The sequence below is a fragment of the Epinephelus fuscoguttatus genome, linkage group LG3 (genome assembly GCF_011397635.1).
Source record: "Epinephelus fuscoguttatus linkage group LG3, E.fuscoguttatus.final_Chr_v1".
In the NCBI taxonomy this organism is placed as follows: domain Eukaryota; kingdom Metazoa; phylum Chordata; class Actinopteri; order Perciformes; family Serranidae; genus Epinephelus; species Epinephelus fuscoguttatus.
The window spans coordinates 43,327,453-43,349,561 of record NC_064754.1 but is presented as its reverse complement, the minus strand read 5'-3'; the positions used below and the strand labels follow the sequence as shown (position 1 = coordinate 43,349,561).

The 22,109-nt window shown below is 42.2% G+C and overlaps 1 protein-coding gene across 4 annotated transcripts in view; it reads left to right on the top strand.

Annotated features, from left to right (window-relative positions):
* Positions 1-22,109, top strand: part of rptor (regulatory associated protein of MTOR, complex 1) — a 287,229-nt gene that overhangs the window by 251,699 nt on the left and 13,421 nt on the right. Inside the window, exons 27-30 of one of the 4 annotated variants that reach the window (XM_049571490.1) lie at positions 4,150-4,264; positions 4,399-4,523; positions 5,566-5,691; positions 11,915-11,962. In XM_049571490.1, coding sequence (XP_049427447.1) covers positions 4,150-4,264; positions 4,399-4,523; positions 5,566-5,691; positions 11,915-11,962 — 414 coding nt within the window. The remainder of the gene's footprint in view (positions 1-4,149; positions 4,265-4,398; positions 4,524-5,565; positions 5,692-11,914; positions 11,963-22,109) is intronic. The other 3 variants (XM_049571491.1, XM_049571494.1, XM_049571493.1) reach the window with 3 other exon arrangements.

Genomic DNA, 22,109 nt, shown 5'->3' with positions numbered 1-22,109 from the left:
CCCGATATATATCGAGCATCCCTAGTGTAGTCTGTAACAATAACATTTTCACAGCACTCAAAACATTTTGCTTGCTACACACAAAGGGAGGCACCAATCTGTACTGAAGGGGCTGTCTACCAGCAATCTACATCACCATAAATTACACCTATAAAATCACGTTAACAAAAATGCATTTCAGCTTCAACACTATTATAGTAAAAAGACTGAGTCATTTAACCTGATGAATCACTTTATGCAAATTGAGGATTTGTTTGTTGGGGGCTGGGTGGGGATGATGTCATAAAATCTGATGACAGACATTCAAAGCTGCATTCAGAAACCTCAATAAAAGCACAGAATGTAATAAACAAGACATTCGGTACAGCCCCTGACATTTACTTCTGATTTGTTATTATTTCACTTCTTGAGGGAATATTGACACAAACACGTTTATTTGTTCAGTGTGTTATGTAATGAAATTGAAAAAAAAAAAAATTTTTGTTAATTTTTTGCCAACAGTTTGAGGTCTGAGAATTGAATCTTGAGGGACTCCATATGTTAGGTTGTCTACTTGAATACAAAATAACTGATGGACTAAAAAGGGTCCCAGTCTTAGATGATCGAATTCTTACCATTTCAGAACGACCCTTCTTGATTAGCAGCCCTAAAACCAGCAGTGCCGAATACAGTACTAAGATCACAGAGAGAGCATCATAGAGATTTTGCCAGAATCTTGTTTATTTGAATATTTTTGGAGCCTTGATGAGGGCAGAATCTGGCTGAAATCCAGACTGTCCAAACAAAAGTACAGACTGAGACACACACTGGCTGTGGATGGTTCAGCTTTGTTTCAGACTTGTGAGTGAGCAGATGATCTGCAGTGATGAAAGAAGATTGATTGAAACCAATCCATAGTCAGAAAAAAAACCTTATGAGTCACAGGACTCCCCTAACACACACGCACACACACACACACACACACACACACACACAAACCCACACATTATAGAGCCCAGGGTGCCAGCATACCCACAGACTCCCCAAGTGAAGTCAGAGCTTTCTCAAACAGAATAGCTAACACCCCAACGTCATAGGCAGCCCCAGCCACACATCCAAACACACACACACACACACACACACACACACACACAGTCAAGAGTAGATTGGCGTCAGAGCTGAGGCTTGCTTCTCCACATGTCTCTCCCTCTCTTTCTGACTGCTTGCTAAATCATTGAATTCCCCTCTATACTCTCAGTTTTTTGAAAGAGAGAGAAGTAGTAGGGTTGCCCTCATTCAGTCTGTTCCCTCCAGAGAAAAACGAGATGAGAGGAGAGGAGGGAGGGTGGGATGGAGTGAGAGGAAGACTGAGGACGGAGGAGGGCGAGACGGAGGCAGGAAACTCGAAATAAGAGAAGACAACATGTGCTAAAGAAATATTTTGGCTTGTAAACCTGACTTGACTTGTTGTTCTTCTCTCGGTGATGCAAAATGTTCACCCATCACCGTGCAGTTCTTAAGTCCCAGAGGTGGTTTCAGATTTAACAGTAGCTCCATATCGAATGTGCCGTCAAACAGCACAAACAAAAGCAAATCGATGATGATGATCTTGCTCATCTTTTAACCAAGGCCTCAGCATCTCATATCTACTTTTCCCTCCAACTACATGTTTTCCAGCACAGCAGCATCTGTGATGAATGCGTGATGGATTTTTCCTCAATTTTTTTCATCTCATTATGGCGGTCTCGAGTGTGCGCTCAGCTCAGGTAGCCAAGGACAGGTTTGTGAACAGACGTGTTGTTGCCATGACAACATATGGTGAGGCAGTGAACTTAGCAGTTGTATTTGTGCGTTGGCACTGTGTTATACTCCGCTGAAATCTGCCAAAGGAGCACGCTTCTACACTTTATTCTCCACCCTGAATCTCCTACCGTAGACTGCCATATGTTTTGCTTGTTTTTCTTGCTTTGCCTCAAGGCCAGCTATTGTTTCTTTGTACCCCAGCAACACTGTAATACTTTCTTTTTCCCATACTCAGTCATTCATTCCAGTATGTTCTGGTTTTAAGATTCTGTTATAAAGGCCTAGTTGCTATTTATTCCTGTCCTGTTTTCCCTCTGTTCTGTTCTGTTCTGTCCTATTTGCAGCTACAGATACTCTGTTTCCCCACTGGCATTATCAAAGTTTCATTTTAATTAGAGAATACATTTTCTAACAACAAACACGCAGGGCATGCTTAAATTACAAGAGTGTAATTTTTTCTTTTTAAGTATCTGTCAGAAGTAAGCACACATACTTTCACATACAGATACAAACTGTTACTGGAGTCTGTCACTCCCTTGTTCACTCATTCACTACTCCCCATCTAACAGACACCCAGGGGGTAGGAATTTCTCCCATCTTAACGTTGAAATCATATATTGCATTCAAACGGATAGCGCACTCTAGTGCCTCAAACGCGTATTGCAACAACGGTAGCCGCTGTGTACCAAAATGCTATGATAACATTGATGAAACCATGTCCTCCATTAGCAACGCCGCTAACAGCCAACAGCAGCGCAGTGATGCGAGGAGAGGGATGAGGTGTGTGAGGTTGAGCCACTTGGCGCTGGCCTATGATTGCATTACCTTTCTCCTTCAGCAGCTCTTTCCACCTGGGAAAGGCTACCCTGATGTTGAGCCTTGTTTTTTGAATTCGCCCGTCACGTTGCCTTTTTGATTCCCACGCACTTTCTTGGCGACGAGGATTCCATCTCCCATGATGCTGCATATACATGATCCTGCATTATGCTCAAAGAGTGGGACTTTGTTATGCTGCAGTAGTGCCGGGGTAGTAGCAATGCGCCTCTTGCTCCTCTCCTTCAGCTTCTCAGTCACACAGCCCTGGCCTGGCTTTCAATGAAAACGCCGAAGGCGGGGCTGTATGTCCCTGGCTGGTGGATGTATTTTCAAGATGGCAAAACATTGGAACCCCCCAGATGACTTGCCCGCACAATGTACAAACAAATCCGAAATTCTCCTTTTACGAGAATAAGTCAGATTATTGGTGAAGGTAATAGTACACCAATGTCCCTTTAAGTGCTAGACACTTAATGTTATGCACTATATAATAAATAGGAAATGATTTTATATACAGTGTGTATTTCAGCAGAGCATTTATATTGTTATCAAATCCCACAAAAAGACCAAACTCAGCCCATATTGTGTTAGTCTGTTACTGTATTATTAATAAATGTTATTCCTCTGTGCCATAGAGCTCCGTTGTTCTCCTCAAACACTCATCAGTCACATCAGTGAGCCTCACCACTGCATGACATGACACACTCCTTCATTACCATTAAGAGCTCCACCTTAACCTGTTTGAGTGTCCTTGTTGTAAAAGAGATTGAGAACTATTAGTCCTAAGAGTTCTTTGCACTGTATGGGCACTGTAATTAATTCTGACTTCAGCTGCTTTCACCCTGACAACCGCCTACCTGCAAGAGCATTCCCCCCCAAAAGCTAGCTTGTGACAGCATACTGTGGCAAGACAACAGAACTCAGTGAAACTACCAAAGCCTTCTACATATTTGGACATTTTACCACTCATCTAAAGTTTGGTGGAAATGTTATCCCAGGCCAGTTTTTCTTCTGGTTTTCCTTATAAATAATACCTTTTCCAAATTATTTAAAAAAAATTTGACAATTTTGACTGTTTGTATTTTACCATTTCCATGTCTTCTGGGTATGTTTTTCATATAAGCCTGTACAGGTTTCTACCATAGTCTCACATGGACTTTGTATTTTTTTTTTTATTCCCATTTGTTTTGTATTCATGTAAGTTAAAGAAATAAAATAAAGAAATTATTTATTCAAAGATTTACATCTTCAGTAAGGACAGATGGGCTAAGGTCAGGTAGCTTGGTAATATAGAGAAGCAGAATAAGCAGGAGGTGGTGAGGGCTACTTTCAGCGTTGGATTCAGAATGTGAGGTTGTGGCTGTTTCCTGGAAGCAGTACGTACAATCATAGGCCTGGTACATGCCGACCAAGAAAAGATGAATTTGTTCAGTTTTTGCCAGTGCCTCTTGCTGAAGATATTGGAAAATTCACAGCTGTGATTTTCCAGTTTCAAGAAATTCTCATCCTTTTTGCACTTGTTCCCATTCCTGCTTGTGCCCCCCATTACAGGTGTTTCCCGTCTTGATGATCAAATATTCATCAACCGCAACCCTGGAGTACCATCTGTTGTGAAATTCCACCCCTTCAACACATGCATCGCTGTGGCCGACAAGGACAGCATCTGGTCAGAGACGAAATGAAAAACCAAATCAACTTTAAGACCGTTATGCAAATGAGCTCAGTTACATACTTCATGTTTTTCAAATGTAAAACAGATCCAGTCATTAATGAGAGTAAATGTGTGTGTGTTTGCTGTAGCTTCTGGGACTGGGAGAAGGGTGAGAGGCTGGACTACTTCTACAACGGAAACCCTCGGTACACTCGCATCACAGCCATGGAGTACCTGAACGGACATGACTGCTCATTACTGCTCACTGCAACAGGTTTGATGGACAAGTCCACTCACACAGAAGCCCCACAGTACTGCACAGAGTAAAAACTCAAGAAATTAGTAACATTTTCCTTGAGAGAGCAGCTCAAATGATCACGCCCACCATCACAGTAGAAATCGCAACGAGACTCATTTGTAGCGGCAACGAGCCTTAAACACTTGACTCTTACCCACACAAACACGCACACAAAGCACTCATGTGTATTCATCATCATTCATCAACAGAACAAAGCAATTACCCTCCATGGCTTTATCTTCATAACCCAGAGGAACTGTAGAAAACAACTCTGCATTAAAAGGCACACAGAAACACACATTCATTTTGTTTAGTCTCAACAGTGCAACATTAAACTAAAAATGAATGGTCTATTTCATTGCACACCTCCTGAAACTTGCTAAAGCTCAGGGATTAATACATTTAGATTCCATCTCATCAAAATGTAAAGTGCACTTATTGAGCTTTTCTCCATCCGTCATGCTGTGACAGATATGAGGAAGGACATTCCTTATGAAAAAATACGTACAGGGTTAAAGAAGTAAAATGCGGAATGTAAATCAAGCAGAGACTTTTATGGGTTGTAATGGTGCTCTCATAAGAGTGCATGGACATGTTTTATGTTAAGCTCTGTGTTTGAGCTGCGCTGTTCAGACAGGTTTTTAGGGTTAGAGACTCCTGCCTCACTTTGTTTCACACTGTCAAGACGCTCTCAGGCAAAGAGCCTTTTAAGATGCTGCTCTGCATTCGCTATTGATTCTTTTGAGAGGTGTGTTTGTGTGTGTGTGTTCATTTTCAAGTCATGCTGCGTGTTGCATGTTTTGAAAGAGTCTTCAAGGTTTTCGTCAAATCTGCACAGTTCAACACGCACTTCCAAAAATCCATTAAGAATACAAATGAGTGTTGGGTATGTGTGCTGTGGCTGCCTCTGGCCTCAGCCTGTGCTCTTCACTGTTTCCCTTTATCCATATTTTCTCCTGGCTCTTACTTTTTACTCCCCCTCTCTGTATATTTTTCCCCATCCCTTCCCTCTCTACAGATGATGGAGCGTTACGAATCTGGAAGAACTTTGCCGACCAGAAGAACCCGGAGATGGTGACGGCGTGGCAGGGCCTTTCTGACATGCTGCCCACTACCAGAGGTCAGCCCACCACCAGCGCTCACAGTAAAGACCAACGCTCTATTTTACTATCTGCCCCCATCCACCTACCCATACTCCCACAGCACTTGCTGTGGCAACTCGCCGACTGTCCACCCCTCCCAGTTATGCTTCCACACCTCCCTGCCTATAGAGCAGCCAGGTTGTACCAGTTAACTGCATTTTCTCCATCTAGTTTTTAGTCTCACAGCTTTTAACTGCAGTAGCTTTTTGGACCATGTATGCAAAACAAACAAACAAACAAAAAAGCCTGAATGCCTGAGGTACTTTATTGGGTTAAACAAAGCACAAGACTTAAATTTTTAAACATCCTGTTTTTAACTTCTGTTACTCTAAAGTTGGCCTATGTAACGTGTTCATGAACAGAAGCCAGTGCAGCCACAAGAGCCACTTATCACATAACAGTACATGCTAGGGGTGTGTCATATCATCTTGTTCACAATAATACCAGTATATTTTTTTAATATCATATGAAAAATTCATATCATGATACTCACGATTTCAGCTTGTTGACCTATTGATGTCATACTGTTACCCACGGCAACAACAAGCATGGCTTGTTACCCGCCCTACAGAAAGAACTCATTCAGCCACTCCGCCGGCAGCAGCACAGCGTCTCTCCCTCTCGTCTCACTGTGTCATCAAGTGATTAAACCTTTGGTCTTGTAAATCTACGTGATGCTCGCGGCTTGACAAAAAACAACATATATGTGAATATACAATAGTTATGGTAGCAAAACAGCCTGTCACAGGTCACAGTGTGATGATTAGAGGAGAAATGGCAGAGCATAAAAGTCCAGGTGGAAAAAAACAACTCAGTCATTTAGGATTTTCAAAAAAAATTGCACTATTACTATTATATACAGAATCTAAATCTCACTCTGAGTTACTGTTGTTGTTAACATACTAAAAAAATGAGAGATAGTATTAATAATAATAATAATAATATGATATTTGAATTTTCAAATATTGTTTTGTTATTAATTTGTCATATCTTTAAGAATATCATTATTGCAAAAATACCCTAAAATATCATGATATAATTTTAGGGCCATATCGCCCACCCCTAGTATATGTCAGAGGTGTGGACTCAAGTCATATGACTTGGACTAGAGTTAGACTCAAGTCACAAATTTAATAACTACTAATAATAACCAACTTGACACTGACTTGCACTGTGACTTCAACTTGAACACCAGTGGTGACTCTTGACTTTGCTTAGATTTGAGCCTTTTGACCTACTTGATATCTTCTACCTTTAAAACTTTTTTTTTTAAATGTGTGCTGTGAGACAGTTCATTTCTCTTCATTTCCTGAATTATCTAACATTAACACTATTCATTCCCAGCAAGACAACACTTAATTCTCCAGACCTACTTTGTTTAAAGCAATCCAATAGCATCCAATAAAGTTGCAGAAGAGAACCATGAAGAACTAACTTCACTTTGCTGAGCGCCACTTGGAATAATTAAACCAAAGCTAATTATGTTGCGTACAAAAACTGCACAGTTGATTTAAAAACAACAACAATTGTAGTATGCAAAACATGCAAGTCAGAAATCACAGCCAGAGACACACTTGTTTCAACCCATAAGTACAAATTTTAAAAAGCATTCATGATATTTAAGAATGTGAATATTATAAGTCTGTTAAAATGGCATTACATTTGGTTATGACTTGTTTAGGACTTGAAACTTAAAGTCTAGGACTTGAGACTTCTGAACCTCAGACTTGCCTGTCTTGACCTGGCACTTGACTCGGGACTTGCCTGTCTAACTTGGCATTTGAGTGGGGACATGTCAGTCTCAACTTGGAACTTGACTCAGGACTTGCCTGTCTTAACTTTGCACTTATCTTGGGACTTGTAAGTCTTGACTTTGGACTTGACTAGGGACTTGCCTGTCTTGACTTTGGATTTGATTCGGGACTTGCCTGTCTTGACTTGGGACTTGACTCAGGATTTGCCCGTTTTGACTGTGGACTTGACTTGGGACTTGGCTGTCTTGACTCGGGACATGAGTGCAAAGACTTGACTCTTACATGTGACTTGTAAAACAATGACTTGGTTCCATCTCTGGTACATGCTAACAGCTAGCCTCACAAGTAGTGAGGAGTTATATAGTCAGTCAGCTCAATTAAACAATAATATCTACCTGAAGTTTGCTCACATTAGCTCTCATTAGCCAAAATAAAGTACTCATTATACCAGATGGAGTCAGGCTGCAGCAACCAAATCCACAAGTGTATTGACTTTGTGATTTTCTTGCTTATGAATTCAACTTTCATTTGCAAGAAGAATAATTTCATTCCTTCTTTGAAAGTTACATAGCCAGTCTTCAAATAACCCTATAAAGGTGAGTCTCTACAACAGTTAAAAAAAAAGGAATTTCATGAAGGTTAAGGTAAATTAAAGTTAGTTGTTATTAAACTAAATGGAGAAAATGCATGGCACACTTACCATGAAGTTATTAGAAGAGATCACCAGCCCCATCAAACCCAGTCAGACTATCAATCATAACACTCACTCACAGCAACAGCACAGCATTAATTACCATATGATGTGTGCTTTTAATAGAGAAACACATTTTGATTCATACATTGCTCAGAGCAGTTTTTAATGGTGCAAAAAAATGTTCAAAATCAGCACAGTGGGTCATACACACACACAGAATGTGTGAGCACACACAGACCAGACCACTACATCAAATCCAGGACAGTATGTCACATATAGTACATACAGTATTTTTACTGATTTGACCTGATGGAGTGAAATATATAAAACCACCTGAGTTCACCTCTTCTCCCACACTGCTGTAGATTGTTTTTGCCACCATGGTTGCAGGTTTGGGATTGTCAGGATTCTGAATTTAGTTCCGTCAGTCAAAACTAACCTAACGCTAACTTAAAGCCAGCTGTCAGCCTCACCTGTCTCACCCTGTCATATGTGCCATATCCATCATATATCTGTCATATCTGACACAGCTGGAGGAAAGTTGAACCTGGTTGGAGACCTGCATTCAAAGTTTGTTTATGAAGAGAAAATGAATCATAAAAAGGTGGATGGTTCATCATTCTCTGCTGAGAGGGTTTTCTCTGTTGCATGAGTATTACTCGGACTGTTGGACGTTGGTGGATTCACTGCCATGTTTGCCTTCTGTGTTGATAAACTTTCATAATTCGTGAGGCAGAGTTATTCGCAAATATTTGAACCAGCCCTGACACCCACAGGACACACTTGTCAGAGACATCCACACATTTTTGTGATGTGCCAGGTTACCCTCCCTCTCTCTCTCTCTCTCTCTCTCTCTCTCTCCATCTCTCTCTTTCTCATTTTTCTGCCTCAGGCGTTTCTCAGTTGTGGATTCTGGGTCAGGGAGGTTTTTAGGGAAAGTGTGACAGCTGTAGTAATGATTGTATGTTTCTCTGAATTCTTGATACCCCGTCCCATAAATGCAATAATTAACTGCCACACTTGTGTCTGTTTTGAAAAACTTTTTAAATGATCTGTGACCAAGTGTTTTAGCATGAGCACATGTGATGCCAGTGTTGTTTAGGCAGACAACATTCAAATAGATTTTTCTCCAAGCGCATCTCGTGTAGAAAAAGACACATATTTAGCTAATTGGTAGCGACGAGAGCAGAGCTGTCAGGATGAGTGACTGGCTGACTCACCGGCTGGCGGGATATCTATGCAGAGGTGTGGACCGCACACTGCGTGCACATATGTGTCTCCATCATTACAAAGCCACAGAGTCACAAGAGCTCTGTGGGGACCTGCAGAGAGGCGACACACTTAACTAGCATCACTGTCTGTCTGACTCTCACAACGCTAATCGCCCTGAGAGACTCTTCCCCTGCAGAGGACTCTCCTGCAGCGAGCCACAGCCTTGTTTTCACTAAGACTTTAACATTTAATGGTGTGCTTGTTATCCTGGTTGTGTTGTTAGTGACAGACGCTGTGTCGGCTCTGCATTCAGACTACAGTGGAGGCATCAATTTTAATATAAACAGCTGCTCCACCGAGATCTTTCCTGGAAAAGTTTTACTGAAGAGTCCAGCTTCAACTTGTTGGTGTTCAAATTTTTTTTTTTTCAACTTGGCAGGAAAGTTAAAAAAAACATCTGCAATCTATCTCTCACTCTCTCTTACACACACACACACACACACACACACACACACAGAATTTCCTCTGTCGCATTCACACACACCTCCTCCCCTCCTGGCCCAGTAATCACTTCAAAAATATTACATAGAACATCTTCCAGATAGAGTACAATAATTATATGCTTGTGTTTTGAAATTTTTAGAATTGTTTTGCATTGCCTCACTGGCATTAATAATTTAAAACCCAATAAAATATTACACAAGTCTGTCTTTGTGCTGCCAAAAAACCTGCTCTACCTCTGTAGGTTGTTGCTACAAGACTGTGAACGTTTCTCAAGGAGATGCTGGCAGGCTCACAGACACACACCAGTCCCTGCACAACCTGTCCTCACTCATCCCGTCCCCATTGTCCAATAAGAGGCTTTTGTACTGTTTTTCATCAGTGAACCATCTCTGTAGACTCTGTGTCTGTCTGGCTTGTTGTTACTTTGCTGATTCTTTGATATTGTTTTGTGTTTTTCCCTTGTCTCAAGAGAGGCTGAACAAGGCAGCGAGCAGTTTTCCCGATGATGTGCACCTCCGCAACAACAAATCTTGCAATTGCAAGTCATTTCTCATGATTAGATTAATGGATTTATTTAATCACACACCTTCACCTTGGTGAAATTATTTCAGGTTGTCCTTTTCACTATTGACCTTGCTCAAACTCTCATTCCAATGCACGAACACACACACACTCACACAGTCTTTTCTAGTCAAGCAGTGACTCCACCCTGCCTCTTTTATGCCCTGTGGTGAAGGGATTTGCAATTCTGTGTCCTGCAGGTTTGGAGGTTGGGGATCCTGCAATCTCTGAACCCCATCAGTCTGAAGACGATAAGCCACTGGGGGCAACAGTCAATATTTCAGGGGTTCCGGTGTAGCCAGCTGGTACCAGATAACAGATATCCAGATAGCCAAGATTTCCTCCTTTGTGCGCGGGTCATTCTTGGTAGTGAGTGATTGATCGTCTTGTTACAATGCATTGTGCTGCTGGGAGACCTTGGTCCTAGCACTCATGTGGATGCCACTCGACATGCACCACTTACTCAAAGAGGGTTGCAGATGAACTACCCCACTTCATGGCAACGGCAATTCCTAATGGGACTGACCCCCGGGCACACACTGGAGGTGGTGTACTGGCACATCCCATGGATGCTTGATTGGATTTGGATCTGACTAATGTCAGGCCAGGTCAGCGCCTTGAGCCTTCTATGACATTCCTCGGGCCATTCCTGAACAGTTTTTGGCATGTGGCATGGCACATTGTTCTGGTGAGGGTGCAACTGCCATCAGGGAGTGCCACTGCCATGAGGGGGTGTATGGTCTGCAACCATGTTAGGGTTGGTAGTGGGTGTCAAGTGGCATTCACAAGTGCCTGGACCTCAAGATTTTCTAGCAGAACATTGCATTGTAAAGAGATGATCAAAGGTATTTGCTTTACCCGCCAGTGGTTTTAATATTTTGTCTGTTCAGCATATAAATGAAGATAATTTTCTTAAAAAAGCAGAATTGTCATCAGATGATAACCAGTGGGTCCAAGATTGTATTTTGAAGAATGTGTTTTGCCTCTTTTGCTCTCCACATGGACTGTTTACCTGCATGCAACCGAAGCCCACTCAAACATGATTGGTCAATACTACTCGGACTATAAACGAAATCCAGAATGCTTCCAATTCCAAAATCGACCCCCGTTGCCCAGAGATTGTGCATCCATAAGCAGATATCTGTTTATAGAGATTAGGGACCCAGTGCAGCTTCCACAGCTCCTGTTTGTAATGCAGAGGCAGCAACTCAGCTCATGCCTCTCTCTCAGCCTCTCTGACTCTTTGATCCCTGCATATCACTGTTACTCATTTGGGAGACGCCATGCTGGGAAACAGCAGCCTTGTTCATCCCTCTGCTGTTTGAATGCATGTGGAGTATACTCGTGAAGTCATACTTTTAAGTGTGTGTGCGATTGTGTGGGTCTGCATGCACGGGGGGGTCCTTTGCTAATGTGTTGCTTGCTTTGTTGCGTTCCCGCTCTCCTTCCTCCCTGCCCTCCCTTCCCCCCTCTCCATTTGCTCCTTCCCCCTGCTCGCAGGTCTGGCCAGAAGGGTCTCCATCTATCTTGACAGGAGTAAGCAAGGAGGTGAGTATTGCCATTCTCTTCTCTTCTCTTCTTTTCTCCCTCACTCCCAGAGCAAAGGTGCTGCACTAAACAGCCAGCAGCGTGCCTCTTTTTTTTTGTTTGTTTGTTTTGTTTTATCCCCCCGACCACCACCCCCACCCCTCATCCCTTCATCTGTCCAGTGGTGCTCCATCACTTCATCCCTGGCAGTCATCCTAAAAGATGAAAGTAGGGGTGATGTGTTTCTACAAGTGCTAACGGGCCCTCTTCAACAAGTTGGACATGCTGTTCTTACAACAAATACAGTGCTAAGCCTTGCTCCCTTTAGTTACTGTTGTTATGCCTGTGTAGCTTTCAGTTCTAGCCTCACACATACTGTATGTGGTTACCAGTATAATGGGGGCGAAGTTACCACCCCCTATTCTTTAGTATTTATGAAACAATGGATCATTGATTTCAGACAGAGGCAGAAGGAAGCAGCATGTTAAACACCCTTTTACTATCACAAGAAAAAAAGGCTGTGAGGACAAGCAAATGTCCTCAGCAAATACAACGCCATCTTAGTGTATGTGATGGCCATCAACTGAGCTTTTTTATGTAAGTGTAACAAACTGATTTAGTTAGTTAAAAAGCAACCTTGGTATTTGTTCAGCCTGGTCCCTATTACGTCTGTAGGTTAGTGTGTACATATGTCCATACCGTGCTTGTGAACGCAATAGCTCAAGAACGCCACAAGGGAATTTCTTCAAATTTGGCACAAATGTCCACTTGGACTCAGCAATGACCCTCTCCTTAATGTTGTCAGACACTGAGAATAACAGTCCGAGCCTGTCAGGGGCAAAAACATGTACTTTTAGTGGACATACATTGATGGTGCTCAGTTGCCCACAGGGATGACTTTGCAACGCATTTCACCCCCATTTCAACCCTCTTACTGCAGGGATTGGCATGTAGTTGACATTATCAGGTAAGACATTGGACATTCCTTTTATATTTGTTGGTTCCCCCTTTACAGAGTCAGATATATAGAGCTGTGTATGAAGACTAGATATATTTTTAATGTGCACACACACAACAGACAGCTCACAGACTGTGAAGAGAAAATTGCTGAATTTAACAAAAAAAGTGTGCTTCATTAGAATCGCTAAGTGCACCTTTAAATCCACATACGAAATTCCATTTGAATAGGTGCTTATTTAAAGAATGGGAAAATATCTCTTGCCTTTGGTGAGGCCGAGGTCTATCCTCAAGCAGGCGCTGCACCTATGACTCGTACTAACCTCAAAATGGCTCCTCTTGTGTAGATAAAAAGTACACTTTTTTAAGCTGGTCCCAAAGGTGTCAGTGTTTAATTGGGAGTGTTGCGGTGCTGTGTGATTTTAATAGCATAGAGCCACCCAGTCCGTCTCGCCGGAGGGATTAGCCTGTTAAAGTCCAGAGGGAACCGGTGAAATTAGGAGACTGTGGCACAGACTGGAGAAACTATTCCTGAGGCTACTGCACAGCACACAGACATCTCTACAGATTAGATTGAGGGTCGATCTAATTAAGTTCTGATCCACATTGTGTTAATAATGTTTCAGCTTTCTTTTTTTTCTGCCCATTTACCTCCGTCCCCACCCTCTACTTATTCCTATCGCTGCAGTTGCTCAAGATTAGAAATGTTTATTTTCTGTTATCTTCTTTCTCCTCATCCTTGTCTGTTGGCTGCAGAAGTGAAAATAGGGCAGGCAGCCCTCTCCTCTTTGGCTTTAGGGAGACAGAGACTGTGTCCTGTTCTACATTTTGCTGCACAGCTTGGTGCCTTGTTTAATTCGGGGCTCTGACAACTTGCTAAATCAAAAACCAGGGACTCGGTTTGAAGTTGGAGATGGGCACGTGACTTGGAAGTTTTAGGAAAATGAGACAAAAAGCCCCAAGGCAGACTCACTTCTTTTGTCTGCAGCCCTTACTGGGATGCAGGGCAAGGGGTTTCAGTGTAATGTAGGTCAAGAGTAGCACCAAGTAGACAAGAGACAAAAACTTACTTTACCATATATGTTATAGCAGGAATGCAGGAGATCAAAAATTACCAGTTTAGATATCAGAAACCTGTTCGTGTGTTAGGTCATGATGTTTGTAATTTGACAGAAAACAAAAATATGACCTTGGTCTTGGTTCAGGTTTGAGTCTCAGATTCGTCAGGACCAGGTTGGTTGAATCTAGTCGGATCTGAAAGGCACAGGCAGGCTCATGCAGACCTCTACACCAGTTGCAGATTGTTATGGCTTTTTTGCAGTGTGAAATTGAAGCAAAGATCAAAGAAAACCCTCTACAGAAGAGACAGATGTGTGAACTGCTTTTTAATGTTAGATAGTAGAGTTCTTGCAAGTTCGGCCCCTCCTCCATATTTGACCTTTTCATCACTAAAGCCATATTTCCACCAGAAACTTTTGGTATAGTATCTTTAGACCTAAAAGTAGCCCCTACAGACATACCTAGACCATAGATGCGTTTCGGGTTTCCACCGCAGACAGTACTCTTAAATGTAGACGGGGTTGTTGTTACTGATGTATGAACATACATGGTTACTCATGTATGAACAGTGGTTACATAACCTTCAAATCCAGCCACAGCTCAGCCCTGAGCAAGGCTAACTGTTCTCTGCTGACCAATCAACGGACTGCTGTGTTTTTAGCTCCACCTTTTAGTACCGGATCAGTGTGCTGGGTACCTCAACAGAGAGGTGATGAAAAATGAGGACAGTTCTGTATCATCCACAACTTTTCGCATTGGAAACAGAAAAATAGCCGTTCTAATGTGTACTGAATTGAACCAAACCGTAACGGACTGCTTGGTAGAAACAAGGCTTAATTTGCAATGTGATTTGATGGATTTTGTACGAGTCGCCTAAATCATGTGTTCAGTTCCAACTATTGGGGATCTCCCTTGTGAATTATGTAAAATTATGTAGGAAATTAGTGTTAGTCTCCTGTCCACAATCATCAGGTCAGCAAGTGCTAATGTCATGTAGGTTACACCTCATTTCACAAGGTCTTTGCCAACCAGGCAGGTCAAAGCCTTTTACCTCTCCAAATGTCAGGCCTCAGCCTTCAAAGGTTGTACAAATGCTAAAGCAGGGATGCCAGTCAGAGCACTCCCAAAAATAACGTCATCTTCTCTTTGAGGCACATGCTTGCTGGGCAAGTCCCAGGTAATCCTGGAGACTCTTTATTACCTGAGTCCTGGAGGACCTTTTCAAAGCAAACACGATGAAGGGAAGAGAGGGGAAAACACACTGAGGGGGGAGAAGTACCAGGAAGGCCGCAGCACTGGTTTAATGAGCTGCAGTGTGTGGGAGAGCTAGTCCATCACTGGAGATAATAGCGCAGAATAAGAATGCAGAGGAAGGCGCCTTCTCCAGAGGAAAAAAAAGAACAGTGAAACAAAGATATTCATGCAAAGGAATAGATAAATATATCTCAAATTAGGTTAGATTGTCTCGGCACACTGGCGCAGGAACAAGATGATCTACCACAACTGCTGGCAGCCCAGCTGATAGTGATGTTAAAAGTAGCTTGTTTTTTTCCTTGTCTAAGATTCAGCAAGGGAAAAGCCATTCTGTGAACAGTATCATTACTGTTTTTGACATTGTTATAGGGGAAGAACATCTGATCCCAAGCAGTAAGAGAAAGAGACAAGGCTTAAAGAGAGAGCGTAGATAGAAGCTATCTATACCTCCACCTCTGTAAGGTGGTAGGATTTACAGCTGAGGAAACATTGCCCACACTCCTTTGCTCTAGTCCTTCCTTCTCACATCTCTAATCTCCATGTCCATATTGATTTCTGTGTGGGTAACTAAGACCCGCTCAGGCCCACAAAGGTGCCCTCTGAGGCAGAATTGTATCCCGTGATGAGCAGCTGAGTGTTGACCCTGTGAGACAGAACTGAAGGGTCGGGTTTAAGGTTGCAGATCTGTGAGCTCCGACCCCCTGAACTCCCAGCAAACTGTTCTTATTGGAAGATTTAATGAAGTGGAGAAGGAAAGGGGAGACGATAACAAGGAAAGATTTGGGATGAAGTGAGTTTAGGGTGAGAGGGAGAGGGTGGCTGGAGGGAGAGCCAGAGAGGGATAGAAAGACAGAACTGGGTTAAGGGGGCAGTTACCCTGGCCCCCACAACTCCAGGGACCAGAAGCCCAGGGTTTAATCGTGTCAACTGGTTTGTGCTAATTTAATGGACCATTTGTTAAGCACCAAAACCAGTGTCAGCTGATGGTAGGGGCCCATGGTGGGTCCTGCCTTATTACCCAAAGGATAGTAATTATTTACAACTTGGATCTTTTGTCTTTAGTTTCTCCAATCTTTTGTACTGGCTTTAAAAACATTGTACTCAGTGGGACCTCATTTTGGAAAGAAATACAGTACAGGCCAAAAGTTTGGACACACCTTCTCATTCAATGCGTTTTCTTTATTTTCATGACTATTTACATTGTAGATTCTCACTGAAGGCATCAAAACTATGAATGAACTCATGTGGAGTTATGTACTTAACAAAAAAAGGTGAAATAACTGAAAACATGTTTTATATTCTAGTTTCTTCAAAATAGCCACCCTTTGCTCTGATTACTGCTTTGCACACTCTTGGCATTCTCTCCATGAGCTTCAAGAGGTAGTCACCTGAAATGGTTTCCACTTCACAGGTATGCCTTATCAGGGTTAATTAGTGGAATTTCTTGCTTTATCAATGGGGTTGGGACCATCAGTTGTGTTGTGCAGAAGTCAGGTTAATACACAGCCGACAGCCCTATTGGACAACTGTTAAAATTCATATTATGGCAAGAACCAATCAGCTAACTAAAGAAAAACGAGTGGCCATCATTACTTTAAGAAATGAAGGTCAGTCAGTCCGGAAAATTGCAAAAACTTTAAATGTGTCCCCATGTGGAGTTGCAAAAACCATCAAGCGCTACAACCAAACTGGCACACATGAGGACCGACCCAGGAAAGGAAGACCAAGAGTCACCTCTGCTTCTGAGGATAAGTTCATCCGAGTCACCAGCCTCAGAAATGGCAAGTTAACAGCAGCTCAGATCAGAGACCAGATGAATGCCACACAGAGTTCTAGCAGCAGACCCATCTCTAGAACAACTGTTAAGAGGAGACTGCGCCAATCAGGCCTTCATGGTCAAATAGCTGCTAGGAAACCACTGCTAAGGAGAGGCAACAAGCAGAAGAGATTTGTTTGGGCCAAGAAACACAAGGAATGGACATTAGACCAGTGGAAATCTGTGCTTTGGTCTGATGAGTCCAAATTTGAGATCTTTGGTTCCAACCGCCGTGTCTTTGTGAGACGCAGAAAAGGTGAACGGATGGATTCCACATGCCTGGTTCCCACTGTGAAGCATGGAGGAGGAGGTGTGATGGTGTGGGGGTGTTTTGCTGGTGACACTGTTGGGGATTTATTCAAAATTGAAGGCACACTGAACCAGCATGGCTACCACAGCATCCTGCAGCGACATGCCATCCCATCCGGTTTGCGTTTAGTTGGACGATCATTTATTTTTCAACAGGACAATGACCCCAAACACACCTCCAGGCTGTGTAAGGGCTATTTGACCAAGAAGGAGAGTGATGGAGTGCTGCGGCAGATGACCTGGCCTCCACAGTCACCGGACCTGAACCCAATCCAGATGGTTTGGGGTGAGCTGGACCGCAGAGTGAAGGCAAAGGGGCCAACAAGTGCTAAACACCTCTGGGAACTCCTTCAAGACTGTTGGAAAACCATTTCAGGTGACTACCTCTTGAAGCTCATGGAGAGAATGCCAAGAGTGTGCAAAGCAGTAATCAGAGCAAAGGGTGGCTATTTTGAAGAAACTAGAATATAAAACATGTTTTCAGTTATTTCACCTTTTTTGTTAAGTACATAACTCCACATGTGTTCATTCATAGTTTTGATGCCTTCAGTGAGAATCTACAATGTAAATAGTCATGAAAATAAAGAAAACGCATTGAATGAGAAGGTGTGTCCAAACTTTTGGCCTGTACTGTATATACAGCAGTCAACAGTGAAAGACAAATAATTTTTGGATCCCATTCGAGTTGTGCCATGAATTACACATGATATTTGTCAATTTAAAAGATAGATTTACAAGTCAAGAAAGTTGCAGTTTGTCGTAGCGCATTTAGTTTTGTGTGAAATGGCTCAATGAACTTCATCTCTCATCGCGCACGATATACATCACTACCACCAGATAGCTAACTAGGTAACATCATCTAACCTGACATGTTTTATCCAGCGTCTCCTTGGTTTTTATCAATCAGAAAGCAAAAGAACAGGAAGCAAAACAACAAGCAACACCCATTGCTCATGTGAGTATATTCTGGTACGAAACACACGGGCATCGCCGTGTCAGCAAGAACGAAAGGTATGACAGCACTTGTGCAACTAGTGTAGTTATTCTAATTCCGTATTATACTTAAATACTCATGCTTGAATGTTATACTTCAACAGCTTAACGAAAAAAATAACTTTATTGACATACAAAATCTTTTTTAAATTGACAAACACGTTATTCATAGCACAACTCATATGGGATCAAAAAACTATTTGTCTCTCAGCATTAACTACTGTATTTTTCCGAAACAAGGTCCCAGCGTGGTCCACTGGACCACTGCTGATCTCTGGAAATATGGCTCATCATTACAGCATAAAAGCAAGAAACATCGGCAATCACACAGTAAGACAGAAAGCCAACTAAATTATCTAAACCAATTTATTTGGAGATAAAAACAAAAGTGAACACACCAAAAATGTTACTTTCTGATTGCAATGGAAAACTGAGTGCACATCCACAGTACGTTAAATAGGTCAAAATTAAAGTAGAAAATCAGTCCGAAAAAGTGGGAGGACACTTGAAACAAACCCTACAACCAGCAAGGTGAGGGTTGTGTGACCGACAGCAGTTAAATGTAGTTTTAAAGTCTCATTCAAGTTTCCATTAATGGCATTGAAATGCACTGAATAAAGGTATGAGAAAATAAACATACCTTTTGTCTTTGTTTTCACTTCCAAACTCATCTCAAATAGAAACAATGACCAGACCCACTAAAATAAGGCCCACCAGCTGGCTCACACAGTTCAAGTCAAGTCTTTATTGCCACTTTGAAAAAAACATCGATTGGAATTCACTTTGGTGTGTGAGGCCCACACAAAAGAGTACAAAAACAAAATACAACATTTGGACAAGACCCACGCACAGGACAGAATGACAGACTAGAGAATTAAAATACATTATGGCATAAAAACAGATTATCATAAAACTACCTGTTATAAATATGGTTAAAAAAAAATACATAAAACAGATATGACATGAAGTGCTAGTGCATTCAGGAGGACCCAGAGGGAGACATAGCTACCTAAGCAGTGCAGGAAATGAGGACTGATGACCATTAAAAGCCCTCACAGTTTGAGGGTAGGTGCTATTTAAAAAATGGGTGGTTCTGGACGTAATACTTTTAAGCCTTTTACCTGAAGGTAGAAGGATGAAAAGGGAATTTGCAGGGTGAGATGGGTCATTTATGATCTTTTATCCAGTTTTAAGAAGACGGGTGTTATAGGTGTCACTAATTCTGGGAAGGTCTAGACCAATCATTTTTGATGGTATTTTGACAACCTTATCTATGGCAGTCTTGTCATCTGCTGAACAGTTTCCATACCACACTGTGACAGAGAAAGTTAAGATACTCTGTATCACAGCCCTGTAGAAATGGAGCATCCCAGCCTTAGATACCTTGAATTTCCTAAGCTGTCTTAGAAAAAACAGGAGTTGATGTGCTCTTTTGACAGTCAGGCTGGCATTAATGTCCCATTTAAGACAAGAGGAGATGGTAGTCCCAAGGAACTTGAAACTGTCTACCCTCTCAACAGTTTGGTCTTTGATGTCCAAGGGATGGAGAGCTTTGCAGAATTTCTTGCGAAAATCAACAACCATCTCCTTGGTTTTGGAGATATTGAGGGTTAGGTTGTTGAATGAGCATCGTACCACTCTGTCAGCAAAGACACCTCTGCTCTATAGGCTGTTTCACTGTTATGGTCAATCAGACCTACCACAGTAGTGTCATCTCCAAATGTCAGTTGTCAATCGTGTTGTAAAATCCCCATTTTACAGCATCAGATAACTAATTAAAACCAAACTAATCAGAAAAACGATCACTTGAACATACAGCAGCGTGATAAAAAGTACCTTAAATGACAAAAACCATCTTTGGGAAAAATGTATTTGTTGTTTCACCTCGCCATCAATCCAAGCACAGGAATGTCTGGTCTTACTTTTCACCATCTCTGCAGTATTTTCTGTAATTTAGCAACCAACCATGGAGTTGACAGTCTGCTTCCTGGCCCAGCGAACATGAGTAGTCATGTGATATGCATTTTCAGGCGTGTTAGCATGGACAGAGATTCTGTCTGAAATGGTGCAAAAACACTTGTGTACAGAGATTGTTTTCATTTCAGCACACTGATTCATTTTGCATTCATCTTGTTAAGTCCTTCATTACTTTATATGTTTAATCAAAGTACCACATAGCAGACACAGAGTCAGGCTCCAGCACCAAGAAACTGGACCCATTGCATAGAGTGGAAGGAACAGAGGATATTTAGGAGCCCAGTATCTTATTTTGGCTCCAGAGCAATCTGGTAGTGCTTATAATAGACACCAAAACACAGAGATGATTAGACCATTAGCAGCGCATAGTCTCCTGGGGATCTCCCCTCATGCACTTTATATTTAATCCTTAATTGATTTCTCATTATAGGAGGACACAGGGAAAGATAATGATGCATAAGGGAGGATCAAATGTGGGCTTCTTATTTTAGAGGAAATACATGCACACATTTTGTGTTGGAGAATCTTCCATTCTCCACCCCTCTCATTGTAACCCAGATTTCCTCTTCGCAGAGCTGCCAGCTTCAAAGGGAATGCCTCCTTCTCTTCTCACAGCCTCTGAAATGAGCCAGCATCAACCGTGCGACTGTGAACGTGTCACTGACTGAGCACAGTCCTGTGAAGTGGTTCCCTCTGCATGCTATCCCCCCACATGTGCCCACGCTAGCAGCAGCGTGACGTTGTGACGCCTGAGCAGGCAGGATGACGTCACAGTGGAGGATGCGATGCCTCCACAGGGGGCTTGGGATTTCCTGACAACCCAAGCCAAGTAGAACAGTAGGAAGCCCTGATAGCAGTGGTTCAGTTGAAGAAAGTGAAGCTTAGTCACGACTCATAAAGGAGGCACATGGAGGAGATGAGCGGTGGGACAGGATCACGAAAGATGCACAGGTTTACTATTGTTCTGCGAGGCCAGAGGAGAGCACACTAATGGAGATCATATTCACTCCATCTCAAAATTGTGTAAAAGGAGCCAATTAGGATGAAAAGCCAAGTTAAAGAATGAAGTGAATGCATAAAGAGAGGTGGTGACATAGGTGGGTGAGCTGGAGATGGTTATTGATTTTGAAAAACCAAGAGGAGGAAGTGACTAAGAGAGAACAAGGAGGAGGACAGGGATGAAATGAAGCGAAATGAGTTTCAAGAGGAGAGAGAGGATGTTGTTTGCATTGCGGCTGTGGTAAAAGCGACGGAGTGTTTTCATGTGCATTTGGAGTCTCTGCCTGCCCCTTTAACACCCTCTCCTTCATCACATAAACATCCATTGTCGAAATAGAATCTGCACTCCTCTCAACATGGTAGCTTGTGGGAAATGTGGTTCTCCAATTGTTGCTGATGGTCCAGTTATTTTATTCCCCAGCTGTGTAGCCACTAGGTTCCATCCTAGTGTTGTTGACAAAATAAAGGTCCACTCACACTAGTTGTTGTTTCCAAAGCATTTAACAGTCTTTAAAGGGTTGCGACCAGAATGCCTACCAGACACTAGAAGACTTTTAGAATACTTTGAAAAGACTGAGACCCTCTCACATCCAAAGACAGTGTGAGTATTAGTAACACACATTAAGAATTTGAAAGACTGGGGATCTTGCAGGGTCACTATGCAAGACTACAACTAGATCCCTTTTGAGGTTATTCCCCATCCTGCTCCTGGTGGAAAATATTACGCCAAAATCCTTTTAAGAAGTACAACATATTAACAATTCTTTACGTGTCCACAAAAATACATAACTCTTTGAACACAAG